This window comes from Pithys albifrons, chromosome 6 (genome assembly GCF_047495875.1).
Source record: "Pithys albifrons albifrons isolate INPA30051 chromosome 6, PitAlb_v1, whole genome shotgun sequence".
NCBI lineage: Eukaryota > Metazoa > Chordata > Aves > Passeriformes > Thamnophilidae > Pithys > Pithys albifrons.
Genome location: NC_092463.1, coordinates 57,675,146 through 57,702,948, shown reverse-complemented (window position 1 = coordinate 57,702,948; position 27,803 = coordinate 57,675,146). Strand labels below are relative to the sequence as shown.

The 27,803-nt window shown below is 43.2% G+C and overlaps 2 protein-coding genes across 3 annotated transcripts in view; one reads left to right on the top strand and one right to left on the bottom strand.

Moving 5' to 3' along the window:
* Positions 1 to 1,142: 1,142 nt before the first annotated feature.
* Positions 1,143 to 17,147, top strand: TCP11L1 (t-complex 11 like 1). Of its 2 annotated transcripts, XM_071559045.1 has the most exons (11): positions 1,156 to 1,231; positions 3,832 to 3,950; positions 4,752 to 4,920; positions 7,587 to 7,719; positions 8,479 to 8,599; positions 9,288 to 9,508; positions 11,093 to 11,229; positions 11,651 to 11,844; positions 12,181 to 12,362; positions 13,282 to 13,454; positions 13,646 to 17,147. In XM_071559045.1, exons 2-11 carry the CDS (start codon positions 3,948 to 3,950, stop codon positions 13,879 to 13,881), a joined length of 1,569 nt encoding a protein of 522 aa, XP_071415146.1. In that variant the 5' UTR covers positions 1,156 to 1,231; positions 3,832 to 3,947; the 3' UTR covers positions 13,882 to 17,147. The 2 variants fall into 2 exon arrangements, with proteins under 2 accessions (XP_071415147.1, XP_071415146.1); XM_071559046.1 differs by lacking the exon at positions 3,832 to 3,950 and having other exon boundaries at positions 1,143 to 1,231.
* The window catches only part of CSTF3 (cleavage stimulation factor subunit 3), a 49,475-nt gene continuing 38,817 nt past the window's right edge, over positions 17,146 to 27,803 (bottom strand). The window contains exons 11-21 of the mRNA XM_071559044.1: positions 27,604 to 27,713; positions 26,889 to 27,005; positions 25,712 to 25,786; positions 24,241 to 24,384; positions 24,035 to 24,137; positions 22,380 to 22,449; positions 20,973 to 21,168; positions 19,346 to 19,499; positions 18,865 to 18,959; positions 18,678 to 18,738; positions 17,146 to 17,840 (exon numbers count right to left, since the gene is read on the bottom strand). Of these exons, the coding sequence (XP_071415145.1) occupies positions 17,638 to 17,840; positions 18,678 to 18,738; positions 18,865 to 18,959; positions 19,346 to 19,499; positions 20,973 to 21,168; positions 22,380 to 22,449; positions 24,035 to 24,137; positions 24,241 to 24,384; positions 25,712 to 25,786; positions 26,889 to 27,005; positions 27,604 to 27,713 (1,328 nt within the window). The 3' untranslated portion in view covers positions 17,146 to 17,637. The remainder of the gene's footprint in view (positions 17,841 to 18,677; positions 18,739 to 18,864; positions 18,960 to 19,345; positions 19,500 to 20,972; positions 21,169 to 22,379; positions 22,450 to 24,034; positions 24,138 to 24,240; positions 24,385 to 25,711; positions 25,787 to 26,888; positions 27,006 to 27,603; positions 27,714 to 27,803) is intronic.

Here is a 27,803-nt window from a genome sequence, read left to right as displayed (position 1 = left end):
TCTGAATTACCCTGCGCTGTGAGTCACTGGGCTGGCTCTGGGGCCAGGTTTGCTTCCAGGGTATGGAAAAGCAGGAGCGAGGGGCAGGGATGTTGTCCAATGAACACAAGGCAGGATCAGCACGGCCTGTGCTCTGCTCGGGGTGGCACAGCTCCTGCAGGGACAGCTCTGCTCGGGGTGCCACAGCTCCTGCAAGGGCACCAGAGATCTCCCTGGAGGGACAGCTCTGCTCGGGGTGCCACAGCTCCTGCACGGGCACCAGGGATCTCTGTGGAGGGACTGCTCTGCTCTGCTCCGGGTGCCACAGCTCTCCAAGGGCACCAGGGATCTCTGTGGAGGGATCGCCCTGCTCGGAGTGCCACAGCTCCTGCAAGGGCACCAGGGATCTCTGTGGAGGGATTGCCTTGCTCGGGGTGCCACAGCTCCTCCAAGGGCACCAGGGATCTCTGTGGAGGGATTGCCTTGCTCGGGGTGCCACAGCTCCTCCAAGGGCACCAGAGATCTCTCTGGAGGGACTGCTCTGCTCTGCTCAGGGTGCCACAGCTCTTCCAAGGGCACCGTGAATCTCAATTCGCTGTGAGGTGGATGAGGTGTCTGAGGGCACCAAGGACAAGCCACGGCTGCTCTCTCTGCTTGCTGGGTGGGTTTAATCGAAGTCCTCACAGTGTGATTTGAGCAGATACCTTATCTTATCTGTCTGTCTATCTTAGGGCGGGTGTAGGTTGTGAGGGCCCAGCTCTCGCTCCGGTCCAGGTTAGGACCTGCTCCTCCCTCAGCTGTGGAGAGGCCGATCCCTCAGTCCCCCAAACGCCGCCGGGAGCCCTGAGGGCTGTCGGTGCCCGTTCACAGACACCGCCGAGAGCCCTGAGGGCAGTGGGTACCCCCTCACAGCTGCTCCCTCAAACGTCGCCGGGAGCCCTTGGGGTTGTGGTTGCTCCCTCCGAGCGGCTCCCCCAGACACTGCCGGAACCCCCCCGGGCTGTGTGTGCCCCCTCAGAGCTGCTCCCCGTGCTCTCCCGGAGGGCTGTGGGTGCCCCCTCAGAGCTGCTCCCCGTGCTCTCCCGGAGGGCTGTGGGCGTCACAGCTCGCCGTGTCCCGGCTCACCGCCCCAGGCCCCGCCCCGCGGCCCGCCCTGCGCTGGGGCTGCGGCGCCGGCCCAGCCCCGCTCCGCGGCCGCCGGGAGGCACTGGGCCCGTCACAGCGGCGGCCGCGGGCCCTGCTCCGGGCGGCGGTAAGAGGGGCGGTCCGGCCCTGCGGGCGGCCTCGGGGCCCGGGGGAGGCGGGCGGGGCGGGAAGGGCCCGGGCCCGGCATCGCTGAGCGGGCGCTGCGGCAGCTCCGGGCCCGGCCGGGCTGGGTGAGCCCAGCGCCGCGTCCGCCCGCTCGCCCTGCCCCACAGCAGGGACCCACGGCACTGCCCCGGGACCCACAGCAATGCCCCGGGACCCACGGCACTGCCCCGGGACCCACGACACTGCCCCGGGACCCACAGCACTGTCCCGGGACCCACAGCAGTGCCCCGGGACCCACAGTATTGCCCTGGGACCCACGTCACTGCCCCGGGACCCACAGTATTGCCTCGGGACCCACAGCATTGCCCCGGGACCCACAGCATTGCCCCGGGACCCACAGCACTGCCCCGGGACCCACAGCACTGCCCCGGGACCCACTGACTGCTCTGGGACCCACAGCACTGCCCCGGGACCCACGACACTGCCCCGGAATCCAAAGCACTGCCCCCGGACCCATGGCACCCCCCGGGCTCGTTCTCCCCGTGGCCCACGGATGAGCCCCTGGAGCTCCCGAGCGTGGCCAAAGGCCATCAGGAAAAGCGGTGCCGAGGGCGGATGGGATGGGGTGGAATGGGGACGCTCCCCTGTGCGCTGCCCTTGGGGATGGCGCTAGGAGGGTCTCACACGGAGCAGGAGAGGGAGGGAAACACTGTAGAGTGTCACAAGCAACCCTTTTAATTTGGAAAGGGAACGGGATGCAGCTTTTTGGTGGGTTGCAAGAGAAAGTAGCTATGATGTGGCAGGTGAACGGAGGGAAGGGGACAGAGAGCTCAGCGTTTTAATTTGCTGGGTTTTCTCTGGTGTTTCTCTTTTTATTAAAAATAAATGGGAGTGCCAAGAAGTGGACTTTGCTCCATTAAGAGACAGGATTGTTTCTGTGAAAGGAAAGGTGATGATCGTGCCTTCTGGAAGAGGTATTGTCAAGCTTATTTACTCAGTGGAAAGAGGATACATTCTAGATGTGTTCTGGCAAATAATAGCAGTAATCCAGCAGAAAAGAGTGGACTACTGCAAACTAAACAACTAAACCAACAAGTGTGCCTGTTTAACTCATCTGCTGAGCAGTCATTTGGTAGAACGGCCCAGGAGTTCTTGTGCCTGCCTTCCATAGCTGAAATGGGACTTTTTTTAAGCAAATGATAATTAAATGAAACTGTTGGATTTGAGACTGTAGCCCTAGAGCTGCACTTTTAAGCAAGGCACTACTTTGGGATGTAGTCTGCATGGTAGGAATGATGGCCTGGTGGGCAAAGCTGGGGGTAGCAATCATGAGACTGATTGTCATCTGGTCCCTGTCATTGATCTTTTGTGAGTCCTAAAGCAACTTAACTCACAGCTCAGTTTCCTCTCTGAAAGTAAGGTATAATATTTTTCTGCTTTTCTTAGGGCAGGGAGGTTAAAGTGCAGTGAGAGATTGAGAGGAAGTTTTATGTGCTTTAAAAAACAGTTAAGTGTGTCTTAGTTATCTTTGTGGCTCAGATTTTGACTTCAGGAGGATGCCTTGTGGAGAACGGATGGGAATAACAACTGTCTAGTCTGGTGGAATTAATGTGGAAGCCTTTATGATAATGCATTTATCCCAGCCAAATTCAACAACAGGTTTCCCTCCTTTGTTTTCCCAGTCCTGTTTTTTATTTTACATTCCAACTGTTGCTATGATCTCTGTGAACACCTCCTTTATTAAGAGAGCTTCTTGTCCTCTTGCTGGTTCAGTGCAGTAACAGACCTTCTGTCTCCTAGAGGGTAGATCCACCGCTCCTGGAGCGTGTCCCTGGTGTCCCAGTTGGGTGCTGGGTGCCGTGCCTGGTGGAACACCGGGATGGGGGCTCTCTCTGCCTTGGTTCAGAGGCTGGCACAGATTAACCCTTCCTTGTCCACGTGGGTTATCTGTGTGTGTGAAGAACGACATGATCAAGCATTGGGAGCAGGGACACCAGTGACTCTTTTCCAGCTATAGGCCAGTGTATGATTCTGACAACAGCTGTACTGATGCCTTGGTTTTCCTCTGTAATTTATCCCATGCTTTTTGTGCTGTTTTCTTTTCTAAAATAGGAATCACCCAGTGCTGTGGGCAGGTGTTGCATGCTGTTGTCTCTCATGCATCCAGCGAGATGATGATCCTGAGTCATTGCTGTGGAACCAAACTGTTACACTTCTTGCACTGAGCTTTCCAGCTCTCCTGTAGAATCACAGTGCTCAATTTAAGCACGGGTGGAGCAGGGTTAGCTATTACAGCTGTTGTATGAAAATAAAAAAGTCTCAGTGCTGCATTTTATATTTCTGCACTGTTGCTCACTTCTGGTGCATCGTCTTTGGTGTGATCTTTGATGCTACAAGTTTTCTCTTAGTAGCTGTGAGGGTGTATCTCTTGCTCAGAGCTTGTTTCAGATTTTGAAAGTGGGGATGGTGGGTTAGTAGGGGACAGAAGAAGTTTTTCCAGGAGCCTTCTTTTATTTTGAAAGGCAGACTCTTCCTGACTCCCACTTCACAGAACATCCAGGCTATTTAATTGAGTTAGAGACATCATATGCTCTCTAACAGATTTCTGGAAAACCGAAGTCTGAACAGCAGCTTCCTGCATGCCAGTTCTCAGTGGTGGATGTACAAATTACATTCTTCAGAGGGGAAACTGGGTGTGAAATAAGAGAAGATAATGAATGGTGAGACTTGCATTTCTAATGGTAGTTTTTTCAGTATAACTTTGGGTACACTGCAGGTATCTGTGATATAATTTAAATATTTTTGTAATAGAATTCTGGTAATATAATAACAAATAATGTAATATAATGTCTAATAAACTAATCTTTTAAATAACTATTTGTTACTGTCTTAATTTAAAAAACACCGAAATTTTATGCATAAATCATGACTCTTGCATGGAATGAAAATACAGGAGTAGAATTTTATATTGATTTCTCTCTAGTCCTTTTCCTGCTTCTTAATGCTTTTGGATGGTTCAGAGCGAAAGCTTTTAAGTTCTGAGCAGTTGGGGCAGTTCATAGTTTGGGAGTATGTTGTGTTCAGGAAGATTTATTGCTATGTAGTGAGGAAACATCTCATTTGGCATAATAGTTTTGTAAAGCATCTTTGTAATGCTGCTCTGAATGTGTTTTTCACTGCTCTCTCAGAAGCAGTGCTAAGAAAGAAAACCAATTATCTTTTTCTTATCTGTATCGTTATGACAAAAAGAGCAGTTTCAGATTTTTGAGAATTTACTAGGAATGCAGATTAATAAATGGCAGCTGTGTTGAAAACATCCCATTTTGTGGAAGACGGGAAGTGAGTCACTGAGTCCAGGTCTCCTACCACATTATGGGGATGACATCATATAATTCCTCATAAGAATCCTTTCATTCTTAATTTTTTTCTTAATCAAGAGAACTCCTGGTGATGTTTACCCACTCAGCTGTGTCAGAAAATGCTTATTCATTCCCTTTTCCATATTTTTTGTTTTTGTTAAGAACAAACTGAAAATGTCTCAGAATCCTGACAAGCTGCATTCAAGTGAAGAAGAGCTGAGTGGTTTGGAGGATGGTCAAGAACAGGAGAACTCGGACAACCCGGATCAGTCTGTCCGAAAAAGAATACGGCAGAGTGCTCCAGGGTCACAGAGAGATGACACACCAAAGTGTAAGCAAAAATACTTTGTGAAAAATAATAGAAAAAAAATCTGTAGTTTTTGGTGCAGGCAGTCCCATGTTGTTTTATAGCATTCTGTGCAAGTTTGACTGTCTTGCAACTAAATATAGTGTGACTGCTGATGATTTGCTCTGATACTGTTTGTAACACCTTTCCCCCCACTTTCTTGCTTAATTGTACACAATGACCACCTCACTCCATGTATCTTAAATACCCTTGTGTGTTTGTGCTCATGGAAGGGGTAAACACTACCCTGGTGTGTTCCAGCTGCTGCTGCTGCTGTTTGCCTTATCAGCTGAACCTTCTGGATTGCTGCAGCCTCCACACATTTCTACTGCAGGGCAAGGAGGGCTGTTATCAACAAAGGAATGTCCTGCCATCCCCCTCACAGTATAAGTGGAAAGTTGTATATTTTATCCCAATATTACTTCCAGTGTCAAGCAGGACTGCATATTTTAAGCTTGTTCCTAAGGAATATTTTTCTTGTTCAGCTTTTAACATGAGAAGCTGAATACAGTAAGACTACCAATATTTCTGGCAAATCTGTAGATAAAACCAAGGGGAAGTTTTCTGGCTCCAGAAATTCCATTCAAAGAGGCAGAAGTGCTCAAATAACTAGTTCCAATTTTCTGTAGGGGGTGTCTCAGCCCATAACATTTTGTTTGTTGTATTCTTTTTATTTTTTAATAGTGTTCGTTATGACTTGAGGTTTAGTGTTGTGTTTAGTGTCATGTTACACAGAGGAGATGTTCTGAGGGAGTTTATGTTCTGATGCCTGATAAGAAATGGGATGTTTGTATGGAGAGGCTCTGAACACATGGAAGTAAAAAGCATAGCACAGTCTTGCACTGCATTGTACCACGAAGAAGTGGTTGGTTTCAAGGCCTTCCCTGTGTAAGGGAGCAGACATGAGGATGAAGTAACGTGATTTAAGAGTGTTCTTTGGTAAATGAGAGTCTTGGCTTTTAGTGCACCCACTGCTGGAGTGAAGTCATTTGGCAGTGGGACAAGAGCACTCTCATTCAGCTGTGAACTTTGCTGTCTGCTGGTTCTTCTCAGAATATCAATCCATGCTGTGTTCCCAGAGTCACTCTGCAGGATTAAACTCCAAGCAGAAGGAAACAAGGATTTAGGAGGGCTGCAGGAAAAGAGCAAGATATTAATGAAAAATTGGCACACTAGAGCCATATTGCTTATATTCAGAAGAGCTCTAAATGGCAGACAAGTGATGGACAGTTACTTTTAAAAGACCTAAGTCCAGTCTGCATGGGTTATCAAATGAGACAGTCATAACAGTTTGCCTAAAACATACCACAGCAAACCCAGCTTGTGAAGATCCCTGGTTGACTTGTTTCATTTTGGGGTTAGTATGTTGGTCCTGTGCCTGGACTGCAACTGAAGTGAACGGTGCACAGAGAGGAATAGATCCACTGGGGCAGTTCAGCTGTGGCTCTTTCCACCATTCCACTCCACAAGGTGTTTCCTGGAGGAGCGAGGATGAACCTTGCCAGTCCCACCTGCCTCACCTGAGGACACTAATGATCCAACTTTCTCCTTTTTCTCAAATACATGGACTGGGGAAGAGCTGTGGTGCTTCTCCTACTTTTGGGAAGGCATTGCAGGGCCCCCACCCACCACTGGTTGCACTGACACTGCACAGCAGGGATGACCCTTCACCACAGAGTCACGTGGCTTCAGTGGGGATGGGATTACTCCCCTAACCAGAATAACTGATGTCCTTTGAACCTTTTCTGCCTTTCTGTTGACTTCTCTTTAGGGCTGTAACACTTTCTGCACTACAGCAATGCCACTGGTGGCCCAGGAGGATGTTGTGTAGCCCAGAACTATTACAAGCCATAATTCCCAGTAAATCCAGGAAGCAAATCAAGGTTTTTGAAACTGTACCTTCTAGATTTCTATGTTTGTCTCCTGCCTAATGAAAACTGCCCTGTTTTTTTCATGTTTGGTGCTTCCGCCAGACCCAGTTTGAAGCTGCTGGCCCATCCTGGTCAGTCCCAAGTGCCTGCCAGGGGCAGAGGTCTTAGGTATTGGAGCTGTGACCAGGTCTTGACATCCTCTGTTGCTTGGATGATGCCTCAGGGGGGGAAAAAAGGAGTTTGGTGGAGTGCCAGTTGCACTGGAAGTGATGAGAATAATTAGCTACTGGTGTGTTTCTGCTTAACATTTTTGTGATGTATTTGCTGACTGCTTTAAAGATGAAGTGATTTCCTTGAAAAATGTGAAACTGAAATGGCAACATCTGCACAGTACTTGTGGAAACACTGTGGTGAAAATGCTGGTATTTTAAGTTATTTCTTCCCTCAGTATGGAGAAATATGCTAAGATGCTATTAATTCATCCTAAAGAAGTACTGATTTGGGTGTGAGGCTTTCTTTGGGTTTGGTTTTTAAAAGGGCTTGATGGAAATTGGAAGCAATTGACATACTGAGCCCAGAATATCAAGTGCAATTCACCCCTTTGTTTTCTGTAATACTGCAAACCTGTGCCATCCACCAGGTGGGAAAGGAAGGGAAGGAAAAATCTTCAGATGATACTGTCATTTGACCCTCTGCACTGTCAATAAGATGGAAGGGGTCCAAAAGCAGACTATTTTCTGCAGACTTTGTAGAAAACTGACATTGTAATTTATGTTGCAGCCAGTCCTGCTCGGCCTGTGTCCATAGAAGAGCTCATGGAAACAGCAAAGGGAGTTACCAACATGGCACTAGCACACGAAATTGTTGTTAATGGAGACTTCCAGATAAAACCTGCTGAATTACCAGAACACAGGTAAGGTTGTTACCTAATAGATACATAAATGAAGTTGCATTTGTTTCACTGCAGAACAGCTCGGGGATCAGGTGCATAAAAGCTGAACCTCTTGGAGTAATTGTTAGGCCACGTGTGGCACTAATCCCAGTGTGCTGTGGTTTCTTGTCCCAGGACTCTGGAGCTGCAGTGTCCCTCACACCCCAGTCTGGCTGTAGCATTTTGAGTTAGGAGTTGGTAATGAAGCAGTGGAATTCATCTGTTTTCTTACACAAACTGATCTGGGCCCTTATCTCAGAGTAGGTGCAATATTTATTCATTGACACACAGAAGGTTTTGTGTCAGAGAAGTTACTTCATTTCTATTAGGTTTACTAATGAATTTTACCAGGTAGAATTGCCTCTACTTAGCGAGGCCTTTAAAAGGAACATGAATTCTGGTCTTTAGCAGACCAACTGTAATTTTTGTGATTTATTTTTTTTATCTTCCAGTGGTCTAGTTTAGATGTGGTAAATACTTTTCAAGTATTTTAATTTGTAGCTACCTTTGCTTGTGTGTAACCCTTTATTAGGACATAAGCCATTCCAAATCCTGTGCCCAGTTTTTCTTGCTCTTCCAAGTAACTTAAAATGACAGATCTCTTCTCTGTTAATCATCATATATTCATTATTACATTATGTTCATGTTATTATGTGCTGCTCTTCAGGAGCTGCAGGGCATCTTTGTAAGGTGGTGCAGAGACAAGTATCATTCTTTTTAACTGGTTGTGTTTACCCACAGCTTAGAAAAGAAAGTCAGAGATATTGTGCATAAAGCTTTCTGGGATTGTCTGGAAGCTCAGCTAAAGGAAGATCCACCAACATATGATCATGCAATTAAACTATTGGGAGAAATTAAAGAGGTAAGATGATGTGTTATCAAGGTAAATCATTGAATTTGAATAGCTACATTGATATGAATGAGCAAAAGTGGTTAAAGCTTGGCTTTTCATAGAAGACTCTCATGTTCTTTTTCATTACTGTGAACATACATTAACTGCATAAGCCCAGAGGAGAAATTTGAATTTAAAGCCAAATGCAAAACCATATAAGATGATTAAAAGGTAGTGGGTAATACGAGTTTCATAATCCCAAACTTCCTTCATGTTATGGCAGTGATATTAGTTATGGAATCATGAGATGCCCCAACACTGGGCTGATAAAATGAAGCACGATAGGCTGAAGTATGATCTGTGCCAGAGAGTATTTACCACTTAGTAACTTCTGTATCATACAGAAGGAGGGGAAACGTTTGGAGTTGGTGAGTGGTTTACTGGAAAAAAAACGATGCCACTTGTAAAGGACAATTACTTTAAACAGGAATCTGCCTTATCCCTGTAAGTATTAAAGGTTGGGTGGGGCATTGAGCCACCTGGTCAATGGGAGGTGTCCCTGCCCATGGCAAAGGGGGAACTGAATGATCTTTAAGGCCCCTTCAACCCAAACCATTCTGTGATTCTATGATTCTGTAAGAAGTGGTTCAGTAACTGTTTCAATCTTTGTACTCTTTGTATGTAGAACTAATGCACAGTTAAAAACCTTCTGTTTCAGAATCTCCTGTCATTCTTGTTGCCTGGTCATACTAGATTGAGAAACCAGATTACGGAAGTTCTTGATCTGGATTTGATAAAACAGGAGGCAGAGAATGGGGCCCTTGACATTTCCAAGTTGGTGAAATTTGTTATTGGGATGATGGGGACTCTCTGTGCTCCAGCTCGAGATGAAGAAATTAAGAAACTGAACGATATTCATGAAATAGTTCCTCTGTTCAGGTACTGAAATGGTGTTTTAGTCATGTTCATAGTTCCTTAAATAATTTTGGATGGGGCAGGGGGTGTGGGGTTCCAGCAGTGCAACCTGGAGCTCCTAGGAAAAAAAGGGGCTCAGGAAAGGGATACAGCTGTGTGTGTGAAGGGGAGAGATGCTCCAGAAGTCATTAACAAGGACCATCTCTGTTCGGGTGAGTTGGAGTATTTGTCTGGGCCCTGCATGTCACTGAGGGACATTTTCTTAAATTCCAAATGCATGTAAGCCCTAAGGCAGAAGGTGAATAGTCAGTTTGTATAAAAATTTAGTATCTACAGCAAATGGAGGAAAAAAGCCCACATAAACATAGGAAAAAAGTATTACTGGTTTCTAACCAGTTTGTCCTTTCCTCCCAGTTTGAACTGTCTTTACCCCAGTCCTGGTATAAATCCCTGTCAGTTCCAAAGGGGGTGTGTTGTGCCACATCTGGGAGCATCAGAGGTTCTGCTCTGGCTCTGTGTTCTCAGCTGAACAGCTCAGGGTCTCAAGAGTTAGAACTTTCACTAACCTTGGTGTTTTCTGATTTGAAAAGCTTCCAGGAGTTCAGGATTGACTTGGCAGAATTATGGCCAGCAGGAATTAGGTTTCTTTGAAATTAAGGTGTTGTTCTTTGGTGGGTTTTTTTGTGTTTATTTTTCTTTTTTCCCCCCTTGGTCTTATTATTCACTTCCCACTGAGGTTGGCTTTCTAGGCTGCCAGCAGGGATAGCCTGGAAACCCAGATGGCTTTTTATATATTCAAGATACAATATTGCACATCTTGGGAGATGTAATCTATGGAACTAGAGCACCAGCATGTCCATTGCATGGGCTCTCCCCTCTCTTCTCCCACTATGCAGCCAGTGATCACCACCAGCCACGAGGTTGGGGGGAAACCTACAACAATATCTGCTGATATCCAGAGTCAAAAAGCAATTAACCCTAAATTTTAAAATTTATGATCAATTTGAAGCCTCAAACACAAACACTCTGCTCTAGCAAAATAACCAATTTCAGCACATCTCCAGCAGGCAAAAATAACTCCAGGTTTCCAGATCTGCCTCTGTATGATGTAGCTGATTAATTCAGTACTAATCAAAGTGGTTTTGATCAAAACCATTGAAGAGCAGGTTTAACAAACACAGAAGACAAAACCATCAGCAGAAATGGACAGTTATATTCTACAACTGAGAAAATTAAGACATAAGAGAAGATAAAGTAATAAAAATATGATGTAATATATCCCATGAGTTTCAGAGTGAGTACAAATCCCCACATTTAATAACTATCAGAAAACTGCCATCATCAAATTGTGCTTTTCATAAAGTTAATTCCATGGAAGCTTTTTTACAGGAGGGCAAGATTTATGTCCTACTTGGAAGAGGCACATGCATGGATGTACGTGCTTGCTCCAGCTTTCTCTCTGTCTCATACTTTTAAATGGTTAAGCACCCTGTTACTGTTTCTCATGCATGTTTTTGCTCTTTCCTTAGACAGTCTGTAATAAATCTTGTAAATAGCACCTCTGAAACATCTGCAGCCTTGAATAACTTTTTCTGTTTGTTTGTTTAGAGCAATTTTCTCTGTGTTAGACCTAATGAAAATGGATATGGCAAACTTCGCTGTCAGTAGTATTAGGCCAAAATTAATGCAGCAGTCTGCTGAATATGAAAGAAAGAAGTTTCAGGAGTTTCTTGAGAAACAGCCAAGTATGACTTTGTTCCTTTCTTTCTTCCCCTCTGACCTCCTAGTAAACTGCGTGTCTTTGCTTGTAGATCATGAAAAAACCCCAGATATTTTTATAAGTTCCATAATTCATATGGTAAATGACAGCTTGTGCCCCAAAACTGTGGTTAGAAAAAGTCTGCCAGAACAATAGTTCTGCACTTAGTGCACTGGAGTTGAGTTTAATTTCAATACAGAGTAGGGCATGATTACCCAGCATCATCTCACCTCTGATTTCCTGTAGCTGTGTGGTTTTGTTTTAGATGTTCTGCTTGATGCATGTCATCTACTGATATAATGGGTATCAGTCATAATAACAAATGGGATTATTTGGAAATTATTAGTGGGAAAATCTAATTTTGAAAAGGAATTTTCCTAACAAGATTTTTTCCTTTGCTCTTCCAGATTCTTTAGAACTTGTCACAAAGTGGTTGCAAGAAGCAGCCGATGATCTTGGAAAGCTGAGACATGAAATGTTGCCTCCCCCCTCTGCTGATGGTGCTACTGGTGGAGCTTCCACTTTGTGCCTCACTGCTGTACAAAATCAGGCCTATCTGAAGCTCCTGAAGTGGGATCATGTGAACAGGCCTTTTCCAGAAGTAGGTATTTAACAAAAAAAAAAAATGGTGCTGTGCTTTTTCCACTGCTCATTTCCAGGATACAACAGAAGATGTTTGGATTTGTAGCCTTGAGACAAGTGCAATACTCAAACATTTACCTCTTGACTGGGAGCTCTTGTGGTACTTCTCTTTCAGTTCTGAAACCTACTTAGTTGGAAAAGGGGAGTTAAAGCTTTTCATTTCACTGTTGCTGACCTGCTGAGCATGAGTTGCCATTCCCTGTGTCTTTGTCTTACCTTTGCTGTTGCACCACGATGTCCCTTTCCGGCCTGGCAGACTGACTCCATCCTGTGCTGGCTTCCTTACTCCTTGCAGACAGTGCTCATGGACCAGACCCGCTTTCTGGAAATACAGCTGGAGCTGGAGCAGCTGCTCCTGGTTGGGACAGTCCTCCTGGTCACCTTCAGTGCAGCAGGCTCAGCACTCGTTGATGTGCCTGGATTTGCTGAGAAAATCAAAACCATTGTCAAGGTGCTGCTGATGGGAATGCATCTTCCGTGAGTATGGAATAGTCCTGGTCCCACAGGGGCAGTGTAGCTCTGTTTTCACCCTGGTAAATAACCACTGTAAGCCTCTCCTGGCTGTGGACTCCAGGATAAGCAGAGAAGGTGTTAGGGCTTTCTAAGAACCCAGGCTGACAGTTTTTCTTCAGCTCACTCAGAGCTGTCTTTTCTTGCTCTGTTCTTTTATGGAATGTACACACTGCTTTTTTTTTAATGTGTTTTTATGATGCCAGGCTGGCACATGAGGGTGCCAGCAGCTATCCCTGCTCATGGCTGGGACCAGGCTCCCCTGAGAACCTGAGTCTGGCACAGTAAGCTGCCTGCAGATTGAGAGGGATTGCTGTACACACATGGGTTGGTAACTGGTTTTGTAGTAGTCAGAGCTGTCTGTAGGCAGAAGGTCAGCTCTCGTGTATGGATTGTTCAGGCTGGAAGTCTTTAATGCTCTTCTACTTCCTTGGTTTAATCATAGAATGGATTGGGTTGGAAAAGACCTCCGAGATCATCAAGTCCAACCCTTGGTCCAACTCCAGTCCCTTTACCAGATCATGGCACTCAGTGCCACGGCCAATCTCAGGTTAAAAACCTCCAGGGAAGGTGAATCCACCCCCTCTCTGGGCAGCCCATTCCAATGCCTGAGCACTCTCTCTGGAAAGAATTTTTTTCTGATCTCCAACTTAAATTTCTCCTGGCAGAGCTTAAGCCCGTGCCCCCTTGTACTATTGTTGATCTCAGCTTTATTGTTCATAAATGTCTAAAAATGTATTGTTCTTTATAATTCTGGTTTTATCTGAATTACCCCTCTTCCATTTGATAAATAAGGCAGCTCTAATTGAGTGGTTTATTTTTAAAAGGTGGGGGAAAAAGTAAATAACTAGTACAGTTCAGTAATGCTCTACTTCACATTCTCCAGCTCCTTTAACCTGAAGGAATCTCTGGCCGCCATCGGTGAAAAGGTGTGTGCTGAAGTCAACAGCTGCCTCTCCCAGCACGGCTTCACACCATTCTCGGCAGAGAGGGAGGCTGTGCTCAAAGGACAGATCCAGGCAGTGGCCAGTCTGGATAACCCCATCTGCAGGCTCATAGGTGGGTCTGACAGAACTGCTCTGCTCCCCAGGGACCATTCTCTGTGTGACTGGTGGGGTGTGTCCTGCTGGGCTTTCATTTCATGTCTCAAACACTTGACTGTGTTCAGGCTTGTTGCATTTTACACGAGATTACACTATTTCTAATTGACTGTCTCTCTTCTGAAAACAAACCAAACCCATTTTTTCCAGATTCTCGAATTCAGAAGTTTCTGGAGAATTATCTTGCATCCAGTCACCAGAAAACATTACCTGCTGTTCCTGGAGGGTTAGGCCCTATTCAGAGAGAGCTGGAAGAGGTTGCTGCCAAGTATGTTCGTCTTGTCAACTACAACAAAATGGTCTTCAGCCCTTACTATGATGCAGTCCTTGGCAAAATACTGACTAAGGAGGAATGCCAACCTGTAGGGAAATCAGAAGAGTCATAAATCAAGTTTGTGTGCTACCAGTATGGTATTGTCAGCTGTTAAATAAAAGTTGTACCAATATTTGTCTAGGAAAACAGCTTTCCGTGTAAATACTGGTTCCTTCTAAGTCGTGAGTGCTGGTTGCTGAGGGAGATACAGAGGTGCAAAAAGGGTTCTGAAGTAAATGATGAGATGCATTTTTAATGTAATTATGCAACCTGGGGGGAATATCATGGTAGTTTTCTAGCTGCAATTTTTGCATTTTTGAGCTGATTCTAGATAGGGCAAGTTTAACAACAAAACATTGTATTTAAGTGGCTCATTTTAGGGCATTTAACTCTTAATTTACAGTTAATTTAGTTTAATTACTCCAGAGCAGGTTAGCAATGGTTCTTCCCAGAAGGGGTGATATGGTTTTCAAAAAATCTTTAAAGAATTAAGAAAGCTAAAATTCTAGATAAGGGAAACTTTAACAGACAAAAAACCCAACCCAACAGCACTTTATTGTAACATTATGGTCAGTATGGTAGGCTTCTAGTTTTTTCTGCATTTTACTGCATTTTTAATAGCATTTTTTTGCTGTTTACCTGCAGATGTTACAAAACAATATATATTTTTGTAGTGAATTTTCTGGTTATTGGGTAACTGTCCTCTGCTATGTACAGTACTTACAAAGGTGGCAATCTTATAGATTGCAGCTGTATTTATCTCTTGTAAAGACTTAAGAAGGGCAGAGCTAAAATGTTTTGATAGAAGTGGTATTTCTTACCCTTTTTTTGCTAGTAGTTTACTCCTTTTTATGTGAAATACTAATTTTAAAGTAAATCTGTGTCACTTTGAGAAGGTGGATTTAAAGTGTGTGAAACATTAGGGTGAAAATTTTACTTTTTTTTTAAACTACAACAGGAGATGGTTGCATATTCAATCATGTCTTCAAAAATACCCAGGAAGTGCAGAGCACTGTGGGCAGTGTAAGTGATTTTTAAGGTAGTGTGAGAGGTAAATGACTTAATGTCAGTTTGAATAGACAAGGGAATATTTTCAGTAGATTTTTTCACTTTGTAGAGGTGTTCTTGAAACTTAGAATATTTATAGGCCTTGAATTTATTAGCTGTGTGTTACAGAGATGAGTGTTCTCGGAAGAGCTCACTGGTCTTGCAGCCTCTTTGCAATTTCAGACTCAGCTGGGAGGTAAGTGCATCTGCAATTTTCCTCTAGTTGAGCACAACAGTGTATTACAGTAATCAATATTTGATGGTTTTATGACAGCAAAGTTCATAGTTATAAACAGTAAGTGGTCCAGGTACTAAGGTATCCAAACCAGACTGTCTTGTCGTTAAAAAAACAACCAGCAAGGTATGTAAAATAAAGAAATAAAAGGGCCCTTTTATTGCCAGCAATCAGGGTTAATTTATGAATCAACTAGTCAACCAAAGTAACAGAACTTCTAGAAGCACTTATGAATCAGTGTTGATGCTTCCCTTTCCAGTTTTCCTTTAAATGTCAGTGGGGATAGAGCTGCACTACGTTAGCATTTGGAGGAAGATGGGACAAATAAAACCTCTTGTCTATATTAGTCTATGCAACTCTACAACAAATCTTTTCTCATTGATTACAAACCCCCTTCCCCAAGGGGAAAAAAACCACCAAAACCCTGTAAGAGTTCACCAGCTCAGACAAGTGATTTCTCTCTTGGCTAAATATACTCAGATAGTACAGTGAATGTCTGTCTTTGAATCTTCCATTGCCAATTCAAAAATGAGTTGTTTGGTTAGCCAGGAAAAAAGGGTTCTGAGTAGGCTTTTGGTGCAGTCTTTGTTTGGCTCAGCAAAGGATACTCTGGAGGTTTCCAAGGTTGCTGTCTGCTTACTGGAGTTTGTTAGTGCAGGATCCACCTCACAACACAGGCTGAAGCTCTGCAGCTCCAGAAATTAATTTAACAATGAGCTGCCCGAGCCATTACTGCTGGAGATACAAACAAAACAACTCAGAGAAAGCTGCTTTCAGTTTTGTTAAATGAAAGTTGTACAAGTTATAAATTGCTGCTGTTCCTTTATCTTTTAGCCTTGCCTGGGAACTGCCTTTAAAGGCCCCTGGGAATTGCACACACTACACAGGGATTCCACAGGGGACAATCTCGAGGGTGTGGGGAGGAACAACATCACAGTAAGACACATACTTAGAAAAGCCCTTGAAAGGACCGTGAGTGATGGCAGGGGGAAGGGACTGAATGATGAATAGGTAAAACTGCAGTTGAGGAGGTGGCTGCTCCCAGGCCTGGGATTCAGGGTCCAGGTGTCAATGGTTGCCAGCTCCTGACACTGCAGCTGGGACTGTGTTGCCCTAGTGCCTGGGTAGTGCTCGCAGGGTTGATACAGTGAATCCCATCTCTCCTTCCAGGAGGGATTTGATCCTAAGGTTTCCTGCAGAAAAAAACCAATCCTAGAAAAGGGTGTGGCTCTCACCTGTGGCTCCAGTCTCACTCCGGGGGCACACAGCAGGAATGATCCCTCTGGGGTGGGTGCTGCAGCAGCACAGTAATGAATGCCCACAAGGGCAAGTCATGTTAATGATTTTCCCACGTTGTTTTCTTAGTGTTTGACAAACAGTTTCTCTACATCCTTGCTAAAAGAAATAGGGAGATACTACAATTGAGTGGCAAAGCAATCCAGCATTGCTAAGGGCAGCCCCTCCCTCCCCATGAACGTTTTTGGGGTTCACCTCTCACCCTGGCAGAGGAGCACTAACCCACACAGAGAGCTGTGCTCCTGGAGGGCAGAATGTCTTCAACTGTCCTAAGTATCTGAATGTCCTGTAGTCCAAGGGGGTCCTTAAGTTCTTACCAGAGTGCAATTCTGATTAGCCAATTACAAGTTAAAAGGTAAAGTAGGCATAGAAACTGCTTTGAAATCTCATATAGGGTTTTTTTCAGCTTGTTTGAAGATAACAAGTGAAAAGATGTAGCTGATTATTAACATTTAGCTTTGCACCTTACATAGAAGGCCAATGCAGGTATCCAGGACCAGACTCTGTTAGCCAGTGGTCCTGGACAACCCACCTTTGAAACATATACCCAGTTAGTCTTATGATGCTGTCTTCTTCAAAGTCATGGAATTACAAGCAAAAGTGTACTGTATCCTCTAGAAAAATGGAAAACAAGTTAATTCTCATATGTATGCTCTGATGAATTTCCTGTGATGGTCTTATTAGCATTGCTTTTGAAGTGGCTGAGTAATATTTAAGAAGTACCTTGTTGTGTTTGAATAAAACCAGAATGAGGCATGATGTTATGGATATCTTTTTATTTTAAAGGAATGGGTTTTTTTTTTAATTTTCAACTACAAAACAGATTTCTTACATTCTGCCATAAATAAAAACAGACAATAAGGCAGGACACTACATGAACAAACTGAGAACAACTGTTTTCCAGAAAATGTGAATTAAAAATGCTTCACAAGTATAAGCCATCCAGTTTTTAAAATAAAACTGTTGAAAAACCACAAGATTTCAAGTGGTAGATGTGAAAACCCTCAAAGAACAAAATACAGTTTTGACATTTTGCACTTTTGGTTTTGAAAACCTAGTTTTGTTCAGAGCACATTCTAAGGTTGTTCCGATGGTTTTCAGATCAAGAACCATATGGGAGAAGAGGCACCACAGTAACAAAACCATTTTCAAGGATTTTTTTGTTTGCAGCTGTCCCTTTTAGATGCTTGACTTTCAAGAGACTGATTCAATGCAAGTCTTTGTCTGTCACAGTAGAACTCCAGACTTGTTTCACCGGATTCTCTTTTGCTGTCGTGCTCTGTAAATGTCATGTACAGGGGGAACTACAGATCCTTTCTCCTCATCGTCATCAGAATCCTCATGTGATCTCTTCACAGCCTTGTTGAGGATGGCGTTGTTCTCCACAGGTCCGTTGCCCTCCACGGCTATTTCGGGCAGGCCGCCGGTGATTATCCGCACAGCCTCGTCGACAGCTGCACAGAGACACAGAGGCGTTGGATTTGTGACACTGAGCCCCCTGACTGCAAAGCAGCAGGGACACCAAGGGAGATACATTGTGGAGATTGCTCGGACTTCAGACATTTTTTCTACCCTGCTCTACAAATACTAAAAAATAAGTCAAAACTCTGAGCTATGGTTAACACTAATTATAAAGTAAATGCTGCTCCTTCAGCTTGAGCCCTCCCTTTACACAGGCACTGAGTGAGGTCATTTGGGAGCTCAAATAAACCAGAAAGGCCTACTGAGGAATCAGTATAACTAGTTCATGACTCACCAGAAAGTAGGCAGAGCAAGTCCGTTGCTGTTTATCAATGGAGGAAGCCTCAAAAATACTGTGTATGATTTAAATATTTTATTTTCACTCAAAGAAATTCAATCCTAGCTTGCTTTCTCTGTGATTGCCCTTCGCTCGTCCTCAAGCACTGCAACAATGTGCAGAGTTATGGCCACCAATGAACTGCTGCCAATCTGTAATTCCATGTTCCAGCTGTGATGCTGCTGGAAACAATGCCTTGCTGCTTTTACAGGATGTTCTGAAAACCATTTCTTTCTTTCTTTCAATGGTTACCAGCGACATCTTACTAAAAGAGCAGCTGGTGATTTTCAGCTTTCTAACTTTTTGTTATCTCCCCTCAGGTAAATGTACCAACACCTCTGTGTAGATTCCAGCCTACAAACGTAGCCAATCCCTTTTGCTCGTAAACACAAACTGCAAATGTGTAAATGAGGTCTGCATTTTAGACAGCAATATCCACATGTAAAACCAAGTCATGCACTGTCACAGCCTCAAGAGAGGACAAGTAACTTACTGTCTGGCAGTTTGCATCTTCTAAATATCTCCATGAGCTCATCCACTTGAACAAAAGGACCCTGATTTGTTATAAAAAAAAAATAGTTTAGAAGGTTATTTTGAGTAGAGTGATACATACTGTGGATCTGTCACAACAGAATCTCTTCCACAGCTTTCTGAAATTTTCAGAATGCATTAAAACAAACCTGAAAACAAATAGGAGGTGGCAGGAGCTTCATGAGAACTACAGCTGCTGGTGGAACTGGAAAAACACCACCCGGGACAGGATGTAAACCTGGAGCTGTGGGAAGAAAAACTGTATGAACCCAGTGCAAGTCAGCTGGACCGGAATTGTTTTTGCAGCATTATTATTCGATGCCAGTAATTACTACCCTGTCACTTTTGCCTCTACTAATTACAGATTGTTTAGCAGATGATCTAGTCTATGACCAGTGTGTGTAACAGGTTATTACTATCTAACCCAAACTACTTGTAGTTATTTCCATGTGACCTTAATACCAAGTAAAGGATATACACCTCAGCAACTCAATGAAGTAACAGCCTAAAACCCAAGTCCACATTTGGCTGACTGAAGAGGAGGAAAGTCTGTGATTAGGCTGACTCAACACACAGGTTCCCAACTCGCTGCCAGGTGAAACACAACCCCTCTGACCAGCTCTGACTTACGTGCTAAGTGTCTTGGCTGAAATGGAATCATTTGTTGAGTGTCTGGTTTTGGATATTCGGGTTTTCTGTCCACTTCATCTTTGAGAACAGGCACGATGGAAGGTGCAACCACAGGGTCTGGAATTATTGCTGCTAGCTTGGCACGGGAGACATCCTGCAAAAGGCAAGCAGAGAGCACTGAACTTGGCAGGCCCACAGGGCTTGTTTAAATTACAGAACAAAACACCACTGGAGACCAGGCGCTTATTCTCACTTTGTCATCATTATAATTTCAGATGTCCTCTTACAAGACCATCTGGGCAAAACTTGCATGTTTTCATCAAACATTTTAGTCCTAGCGTGTCCCAGCTGGGAGTGGAAACACTTGTTTCTGTTACTGAATGAGGGACCATGTTTGTAATTTTTGAGTGGCTCCGTTTTTAGGTTAAAAAGATTTAGGTGAACAGGTGCGGACCATTAGGCCTTCACAACTCTAATTTCTCCCTCATTTCATTCCCTAGATTGCTTTACTTGGAAAAGAAAGAACGCATAAGGCAGTCAGCAGGCATGCAAAGCATCACTTCAAACAGGATTACGTTTTGGCATGTTAAAAACACGAATCAGCCCAAGGGCTGAACCATCTTAGGTACACACCACCCTGCACTTAGCAAGAGCTACTCTGTTGTACCCACACCTTTAACTTCGGAATAACTTTGTCCCCACTGCATTCACAGAAAAGGGTTCAGTGGCTCAGTGTGACTCTGATTTCCACCTATCATGTTATTTTACAGATCTGTGATGACCAACAATTCAGCTGCTTTGCTAACTTTGATGTCATCTGTATTTTTCATAAATTACTCTTTTGTGTAAGAAGTAACTGGAAGCTGAGGCCCTGTTTTAGAGACATTAACTGAAGGCCCTTTTCCTGTCCATGCAAATGGCAATCGGCTGTTTCTGTTTCTCTGGCAGCCTATTTACTTCATGCTTAAAAAAATATAAACCAACATTTTGTTCTGTTCTAATGGTTTTCCAAAGTGGTGTGCCTGAAATAGTAGTTAAAATACATGTGGTTAGAAACACAACTGGAAACCACCCGACAAAGGAGTCTGGCCCAGACCTGAAATTCCAAATGGCAGCAGCAAAGCACTTTAGCCATTAGAAACGCCTGATCTCTATGGACAGTTTCCTCAAACACTGGGGCTGCAGCATGTTTGGTTTGATGCAGTTCTCAGTGATGTGGGTGCACTGTTGCCACCCTGGAGCGGAAGGACAGCCAGTGATGATGTTTCATACAGATGACCCAATTCAACAAACGTGAGAAGGGTTTTGGTTTTGAAGGAGCTCAGGTTTAAGCCTGTAGGTGAGTGGCGCTGGCATTAACACCCTGACCTCTCCATGGGAAAATTAAAGGTAAATACCAATACATGAGACTGCAGCTGTCAGTTGTGCTCTTTGCTCCTTTCTGCCCTTGGCCCACAGAGCAAAGCCTGGCACTTTGCTGCCCAACGAGACGAGGAGGAGGAGGAGGCCTGTTTTACCTGCTGTTCCATCGGGCAAAAGGTGGAAGGCAAGTCCTAAAGAAGGACTTGCTCAAGTTTTCTAGGACTGAAAAGAACGATGGTCAGTTCAAGGGTTCTTAGCCACTTACCTTATAACCAAGGGCCTTCAGTTCACTGGCAGAGCAAGGGTACAAATCCATGAACTTGTACCTGTCCACCAGCAGAGCTGTTTCCTTGCCCTCATACTCCTCCTTGAAGGCTGTAAACCTCCGTTTCTCAACCTTCAGTATACTGGCTAAATCCCCAATGTTACTTTCAAAAGCTAAAAACCGAGCCCAGATTTCCCTGTGAAAGAAGAGTTACAGTGACAGTTACTGAAGGAGAAAGAATTACTGATCACAACCCAACTAAGATCACCAAGGAAAGACTCAAAGGACGCAACCTGGGAGCACACAGCCATTTCTGTTATTTACTTTAGATGCATCTAACTCATGTATTGCCTTCCCAGTGCCTTTATATATTTCTGTAAAACCTTTCACCCTAGTGGACTGCAAAGGACTTTGTTATGGAAAGGAAAGGATTACTGGTGTCAAGAACTTGGCATTTGACGTAAGCTTTTCTCAGTGTAAGACAGACAAACATATGTCAAGGACCTTTTCACATAGATTATGATCTAGTTCATCTGCACAGATGAACATATTCTAGCTGGCAAGAGCAGTACCCTATGACACAACAGGCAGTACTTCAGAGTATTACACAGCTCAAAATATACCAAATTACTGCAGATCTCTCTGTGGAAAATCTCATATATAACTTAAGCAATATCCGACCAGATTTCTGGACTTGATTCAACTTTCATTTTAGCTTTGGAATTCACCTTTGAAAAAGATTCCACTTTTAAATTCTTGGGTTTTCTCACTTTTAAAATGGACATAAAAGTATTTTTCACAAAAAGATCAGAATTGAAGTGCAGGACGAATGTGCACAGCAGTGCCATGTTTGATTCCTTAGTTTTGATGTTATGTCTACCAGAATAATAATGGTGAACACTCAGACTGCAAGGACTTGGTAAACTTTTTTTTTTTGAGAAAAGAACTTAAAAAGTAGCAATGAAAATGTGTCGGTGAGTGGTTAATCCAAGTCTTTTGCTGGTTCTTTCCCTATTTTATGTTCAGTTAGCTGGAAGGTGTTCAGTACCCTCAACAAATTCCTGACTCACCTCCTCTGCTCAAACTATTAAATTCTTACTGCTCATTGAACCCACCTGCTCAAACCACTGAACCTTTACTGCACAGGAGGACTTTGGACTTTATCCTCAACAATCCTGCATCAGTGAGGTTTTAAAGTCAATTAATAAATGAATTTCACTGCAAGTGGGATAGGGGCTTTCACAGATCTGTCACAGCTGTTGCTATTTTAGGCAGCATGAAGAGGGGAGGGACCATCTGTACCTAATTTTGTCCCGCTGTTCATGTTTCTAATTTTTTGGGGGTATCTGTGGTTGAAAGGGGTTATGTATGTTTTTTAGTGTAGTGAAACTGCTTCTGCAGACGTACCCAGACTTCTCAGGTGGAAGGCTCCCTGAAGTTAAGACACGTTCAAACAAAACTCTTGTATTGTTGTCCTCTTTAAAAATAGAAGGAAAAAAGAAAAATGACACTTAGTAAAACACATTAAAGACAATTAAAAATCATGTCCATTCAAAGAAATGTGTATGTTGAATTAAACACAAGGCTGACACTCTGATACTTGGATTTCAGTAAGTATAAAAAGAGACCTGAGTGCCCACATAACACTTTACTAGTGTTAAATTCCACTGGGAAATTGGTATTTGGAAGTTTATTTTTGTTGATAGCAACAAACTGATCCTAATACAGGTTCTTCTATAACAGCACAGCTATTGCTTGGCATCTCTTCAGGAGTTCTGGATTGGGTTTTTTTCAATTTTCTTTAATTACCAGAATAGCATATCTTGGTAAATTTAAATTTGACCTTTCAATTCATTGCTTCCCTTTTAAATTAGGGCAATATTAATATACTTCTATATTCCTCAGAAGTCCTCCCAGAACTACCAGACCTGGCTACCAACAAGCAATCATTGTACATTTTCAGCTGGGGGAATGGAGTGGTTGGTGCTTTTGTTCTTTAAACTGACAGTTTTAGGAAATTTTTTTCTGATGGCAACCTATAGAAAGGCAAATACTCCTGTAGACCCACAATAATTTACTGCAAAATTAAATGTACTTTAACTTGGAAAAAAAAATCTGTTTACAGCTCACAGGAGAAAACCCCCTCCAAATCTGTTCAAACCTTCAGAGCCTGACAAACCAGGGTGCTGTGGTCTGGCAGGAGACTGGTGTGCTCACAGAACTGCCTTACACACATCCTGTGTTACACCTCTGGGCTGTTATGCCTCAAATACTAAACCAGAGCATGGACTACTCGAAGAAATACCTGAAAAAGATCTGAAAATCTAATGGGTACCAGACAGGACTGGGCAGAGGAAGAGCCCAGGATGAACTGCTCTTCTCCCTTGTCTTTAATTGCCCATGAAACATGGACCAGGACAGTTCCACACAAAGGTCTCTGTCAGGCCCTGCTCCCTACAGCAGTCTGGGATTCTTCTAAGAGGGATATTCACTCCTGCCTCAGGAAGTCCCACACAGAGAGACCCTCCACCACCACCTCCTGCCTGCAGCTCCCAGCCTGCTGTGTCCCAGTGCCTTGCCCATGCCCTGCTCTTTCCCTGGAAACTTCCAAGAAGGACTGATATGCACAGGATTGGTTTTATATCTTGCTCATCTCATCTAGCTAGGGAGAAAGAGTTTAAATGAATTCTAGTCAGGACCAGCTAATCCCTCACTCCTCTCATGCTGGTTTTAAACTCCTATAGATCTTTTTCCTCAGGATTTAGATTTCTCAGTGTACTTCCCACTGTTCACAACAGATGCTGCAAAACTCCTGCAATGCCAGTGAGTTACACCTTGGAAAACTCACTCTCCTCCCTTCAGTAGAATCAAGATCTAATGTCACTGTATTTCTGGAACTTCACTAAGGACAAAAGACCAAGTTTTGTTTTCAAATTAACTGCCAAGTTTCATGAAGAGGTTTCATTGCTCTTCAACAAGAATTAAAACACAAAGAATTTGGTCTGAAGTCGCATAGAAGGCAGATTAATGCTCCATTAGACCTCTCAAAGCTTAAAGCTTACCATTAAGGTGAGAAAGGTAGTCGATATAAGCCAGTACATATTCTGGAATGTCCCCATATTTTTTCAGCCCTAGCTCAAAAATCTTAAAGGCCACAGACTTATCCTGCAAACATTAAAATAAAAAGAACAAAAGGTTATTAGCTTCAGTGAGCTACCCCTCACCCTGCTGACACTTGTGTAAGGTCAGACTGAGCACCTGTGATTACCTTACTACAATAATACTCCATCAGAGCTGCAGTAACATAGACATGGTGGCGGGTCCGGGCATCCTCTCTCGCCTTCTTAAATATTGTTCGTCCAGACTTTATGCCTTCTGCTCGCCTTGCAAATTTCATATATTGGATATAAACCTAAGGTGCATATTAATGTTGATAGAGCATCAGTGCTAACAAAAGTACTGGGATATCATCAGGCTTTTTTACTGTATCTGAAATAAATTAAAATCCGTGTGTATCTTCACTTGCAAAATGCAGCAAGTAAGTCATAATAGAAACAAGACTGTGTTGAGCCTCTGTGTTGTTTTGCTATAAATAACAAGGCAAACCTTTTTAAAAAAGAAATTGAATATACCTAAGACTGATGCCCTGAAAAGACAATAGTTAATACACAGACTTTTCAAGGAAGGGGAGGTAAGGAAATGAATGTAATTTACATAAGCTGTTGCCTTCAGAGAACTCAAGGCTTACTGCAAAAATGGTAACTTTCCAATGAAGACAAGACATCCATAAGGATAAAGAGCAGCCAAAAGACCTGATAAAGCATTTTACTGTATATTATACAATCCAAGATAAAAATCACCCTGTCTGCAAATATTCATATCTGATCAAGGAAATAATCAATGTGCTACCTAATTCAGTGGCTAATTTGTGGTTTGCATTTCTCTGGGATTTAACTTCCCTTCACTATGAATTAGGTCACAAAGAACAGCATTCCTCAAGCAGGAGGAACTGGGACATGGTTTCTCATAAAATGTGAATTTGGGAAGCATTATGATCTGTCTTTAACACAAATGGACAGTGTCAGTAAACGGCACCTTTCCTCTGACACTGACCTGCTGTTTCATTTTAGACGTCACACCTTCTTTTTCCTTCTCATGTTTTGATGTGTCTATTTATAAACTAAACTGCTTCTTGAGAGCAGGTTACTTCTCACACCACTTGCTCAGCACTACCACAGCTGGCACTAGGGACAATGTTTATAACTCAGCAGATGTACAGCAGTACTCTTTGATACCTATACAGAGCATTACAGATTTATATGCAAAATACAAGTACACAGGATGGTGTCTTTCTGTGTAGGGAGAACAATGGACAAAAGCAACATGGTCTAATCAGTTAAGGGCAGGCAAAGGGAAATTTTAGTTAGGCCAACAAAACATACACCAATTCTTAAGAGCTGTGTTATGAAATCTTTCATATCTTCATCATCTGTTTTAAGAGACTGTCCAGAAGAGACAGAGGAGGAGAGTGCATATGACTTAAGTGTATTTAAGTGGATTAAAGACTGTACTTATCAATCTTCCCAAAATTTTAATCTAATTCCATCCTCTTATTACTCTGCCTGCTCCATCATCCTTGTGCCCCAAGGCACTCCTGTAAGCACTTCCCCACTCTTTGCATGTGTTTGAGTGACTCTCCATATAAATGTGGGAAACCCCCGTACTAGGCATCATCTTACCAGAGTGGGATCAATGTCTTCGATAGCCAGGAGTCGGTTATATATGCTGTGTACTTTCTCATACTTCATTCGACTCTAAGTAAAAGGAAATACAGAGTGCTTGGTATCACCATTCCACATCACCTCTGAGAATGCAACACTCAAGCTGAAGAAAAAACTAGAATTTTTGTTTCCATTTCTCCCCAGCTGAACACTGTGTATGTCAGTTCCTTTACTCACATACATTTTCTGTCCTGTGCAGTTATTTTTTTACTTCCCACAATAATTTCCCAGTAGTGCTTATGTACATGCTTTTCAAGACTCTCTGGAGTCTTTTTCTAATGTAGTAATGCTGCTGCAGAACTGTCATTGTAGGTGTTCAGGATAAGACTATTTCCTTTATGTCTGTCTAACAGTAATGTGCAGCCAGGTAGGAAAACCACCTTCACTCTCCAACCTACACATTTCAAATAATCCAGTCAGTTCCCTGCCAGCTCCAGCCCTCCAAATTGTATTTGCAGCCTTAAAGAAACAAGACATTCAGCTTACAAGAGGCTGCCCAGAAAGCCAAGGAAGGTTTTTTTAACAGTAAAAGCTTTTTTCCCCCCTGTTGTCCTCATGATCTTTCAGCAAAGACTTCCATGTTACAATAAGTGGCAAACTATATCCCACAGAGGACTCCACAGTCCTCATCTGCTCCATGGGAAACAGCCTTTACTGCTGGTGGTTCATGTGCAAACCCACCCGTGCTGGGGCACTGCTCATTGCAGAGGTGGTGGCCTGGCTAGAGGAATTTCTCCAGAAAGCTGCAGCACAGGTGCCTCCATCACAGCCATGCCAACACAAACATTAACCCCCCAAGGCTTAGATGGGAAAGGTGCTCTTTACGCCCATTTTAAAAGTGAAGAAGCTGATGCTCCAATAAATGTAAAGTTATAAGCATTTCACCCTTATGATAATTTGAAAATTATAGTCAATATTAAAGTGGAAAGACAGTAGATTTTCAAAACTTTTGTAACTCATATGATGGGATTTTCCTCTCCATTTTGTCAGCTTCATCTCAGAAACACTGAAGGCTAGAATAATCAGTAAATTAATTCTACAGAACTCCCAGTATTCACTATGTTTCAAACAAATGACATTACTGATGGGAGATGTCTTTGGATTTTAATGTTAGTACATCAGTATTTTTGCTCACCTCTTCATAATCTGCATAAGCAAAATAAAGCAGCATATTCTTCTTCAATAAAGTGCTGATCGCTCTTTCGTAAATATTAGCAGCCTCATCACTGAAAAGTTTAGCATTGTTCATGTCCTGTTATAAAATAAGTATAGTAATATAATTGTTCAGCATATGGAAAAACAAAGGTCGATTTAGGGAATATCTTCTGTGTGTGACAAGTCCCAGTGAAATTCCATGCAGTCCTCCAATAAAGAGAGAATCATTTCCCCAGTATTTAAGAAATCACAAAATCAGGCCAAAAATCTCCCCCAAGCCTCCAACTGAAACCTAAAACTCCCCCAAACCCACCTCAGCAAGACTGCAATAGTTTTTCATAATTCTTACCTCAAATAAACGTATTTTAATTTCTTAAAATGGGCCCAATTCTAAAGCTCTGAATGTGACACAACTTATGGTGCTAAATGGCCTGCCCAGAGAGCTGGTGGATTCACCTTCCCTGGAGGTTTTTAAACTGAGATTGGCCGTGGCACTGAGTGCCATGATCTGGTAAAGGGACTGGAGTTGGACCAAGGATTGGACTTGATGATCTCGGAGGTCTTTTCCAACCCAATCGATTCTATGAAATACTTTCCACACCCCTCACTTTGGTTCTTAAGTGTTTGACAAAAAAAAATAACAGGACACATGTCAAAGCCATGAAATAAGAGAAACCCAGTGACAACCTGCTTACCCCTTTCTCAGCCAGCAGCTTGCTGGACTGCTCGAGGTACTGTGCTGCCTCATACCAGATGTCTGGGTGATGTCCCAGCACCAGAAGACACTGCTCATAGGCAAACATCACTGTGGGCAAGAAATGTAGGAAACACTCCTTGTAAGTCACTGCAGAAACGGTACTGTTGTGCTCAACGAAGTACAAAAATCATCAAATAA

What these genes read in the sequence shown, in the direction of transcription:
- TCP11L1 (XM_071559045.1), top strand. An exon ending in GAGAGATGACACACCAAAGT is followed by an intron (nt 4,921 to 7,586) that starts GTAAGCAAAAAT and finishes TTTATGTTGCAG; the next exon opens with CCAGTCCTGCTCGGCCTGTG. An exon ending in TGAACAGGCCTTTTCCAGAA is followed by an intron (nt 11,845 to 12,180) that starts GTAGGTATTTAA and finishes TACTCCTTGCAG; the next exon opens with ACAGTGCTCATGGACCAGAC.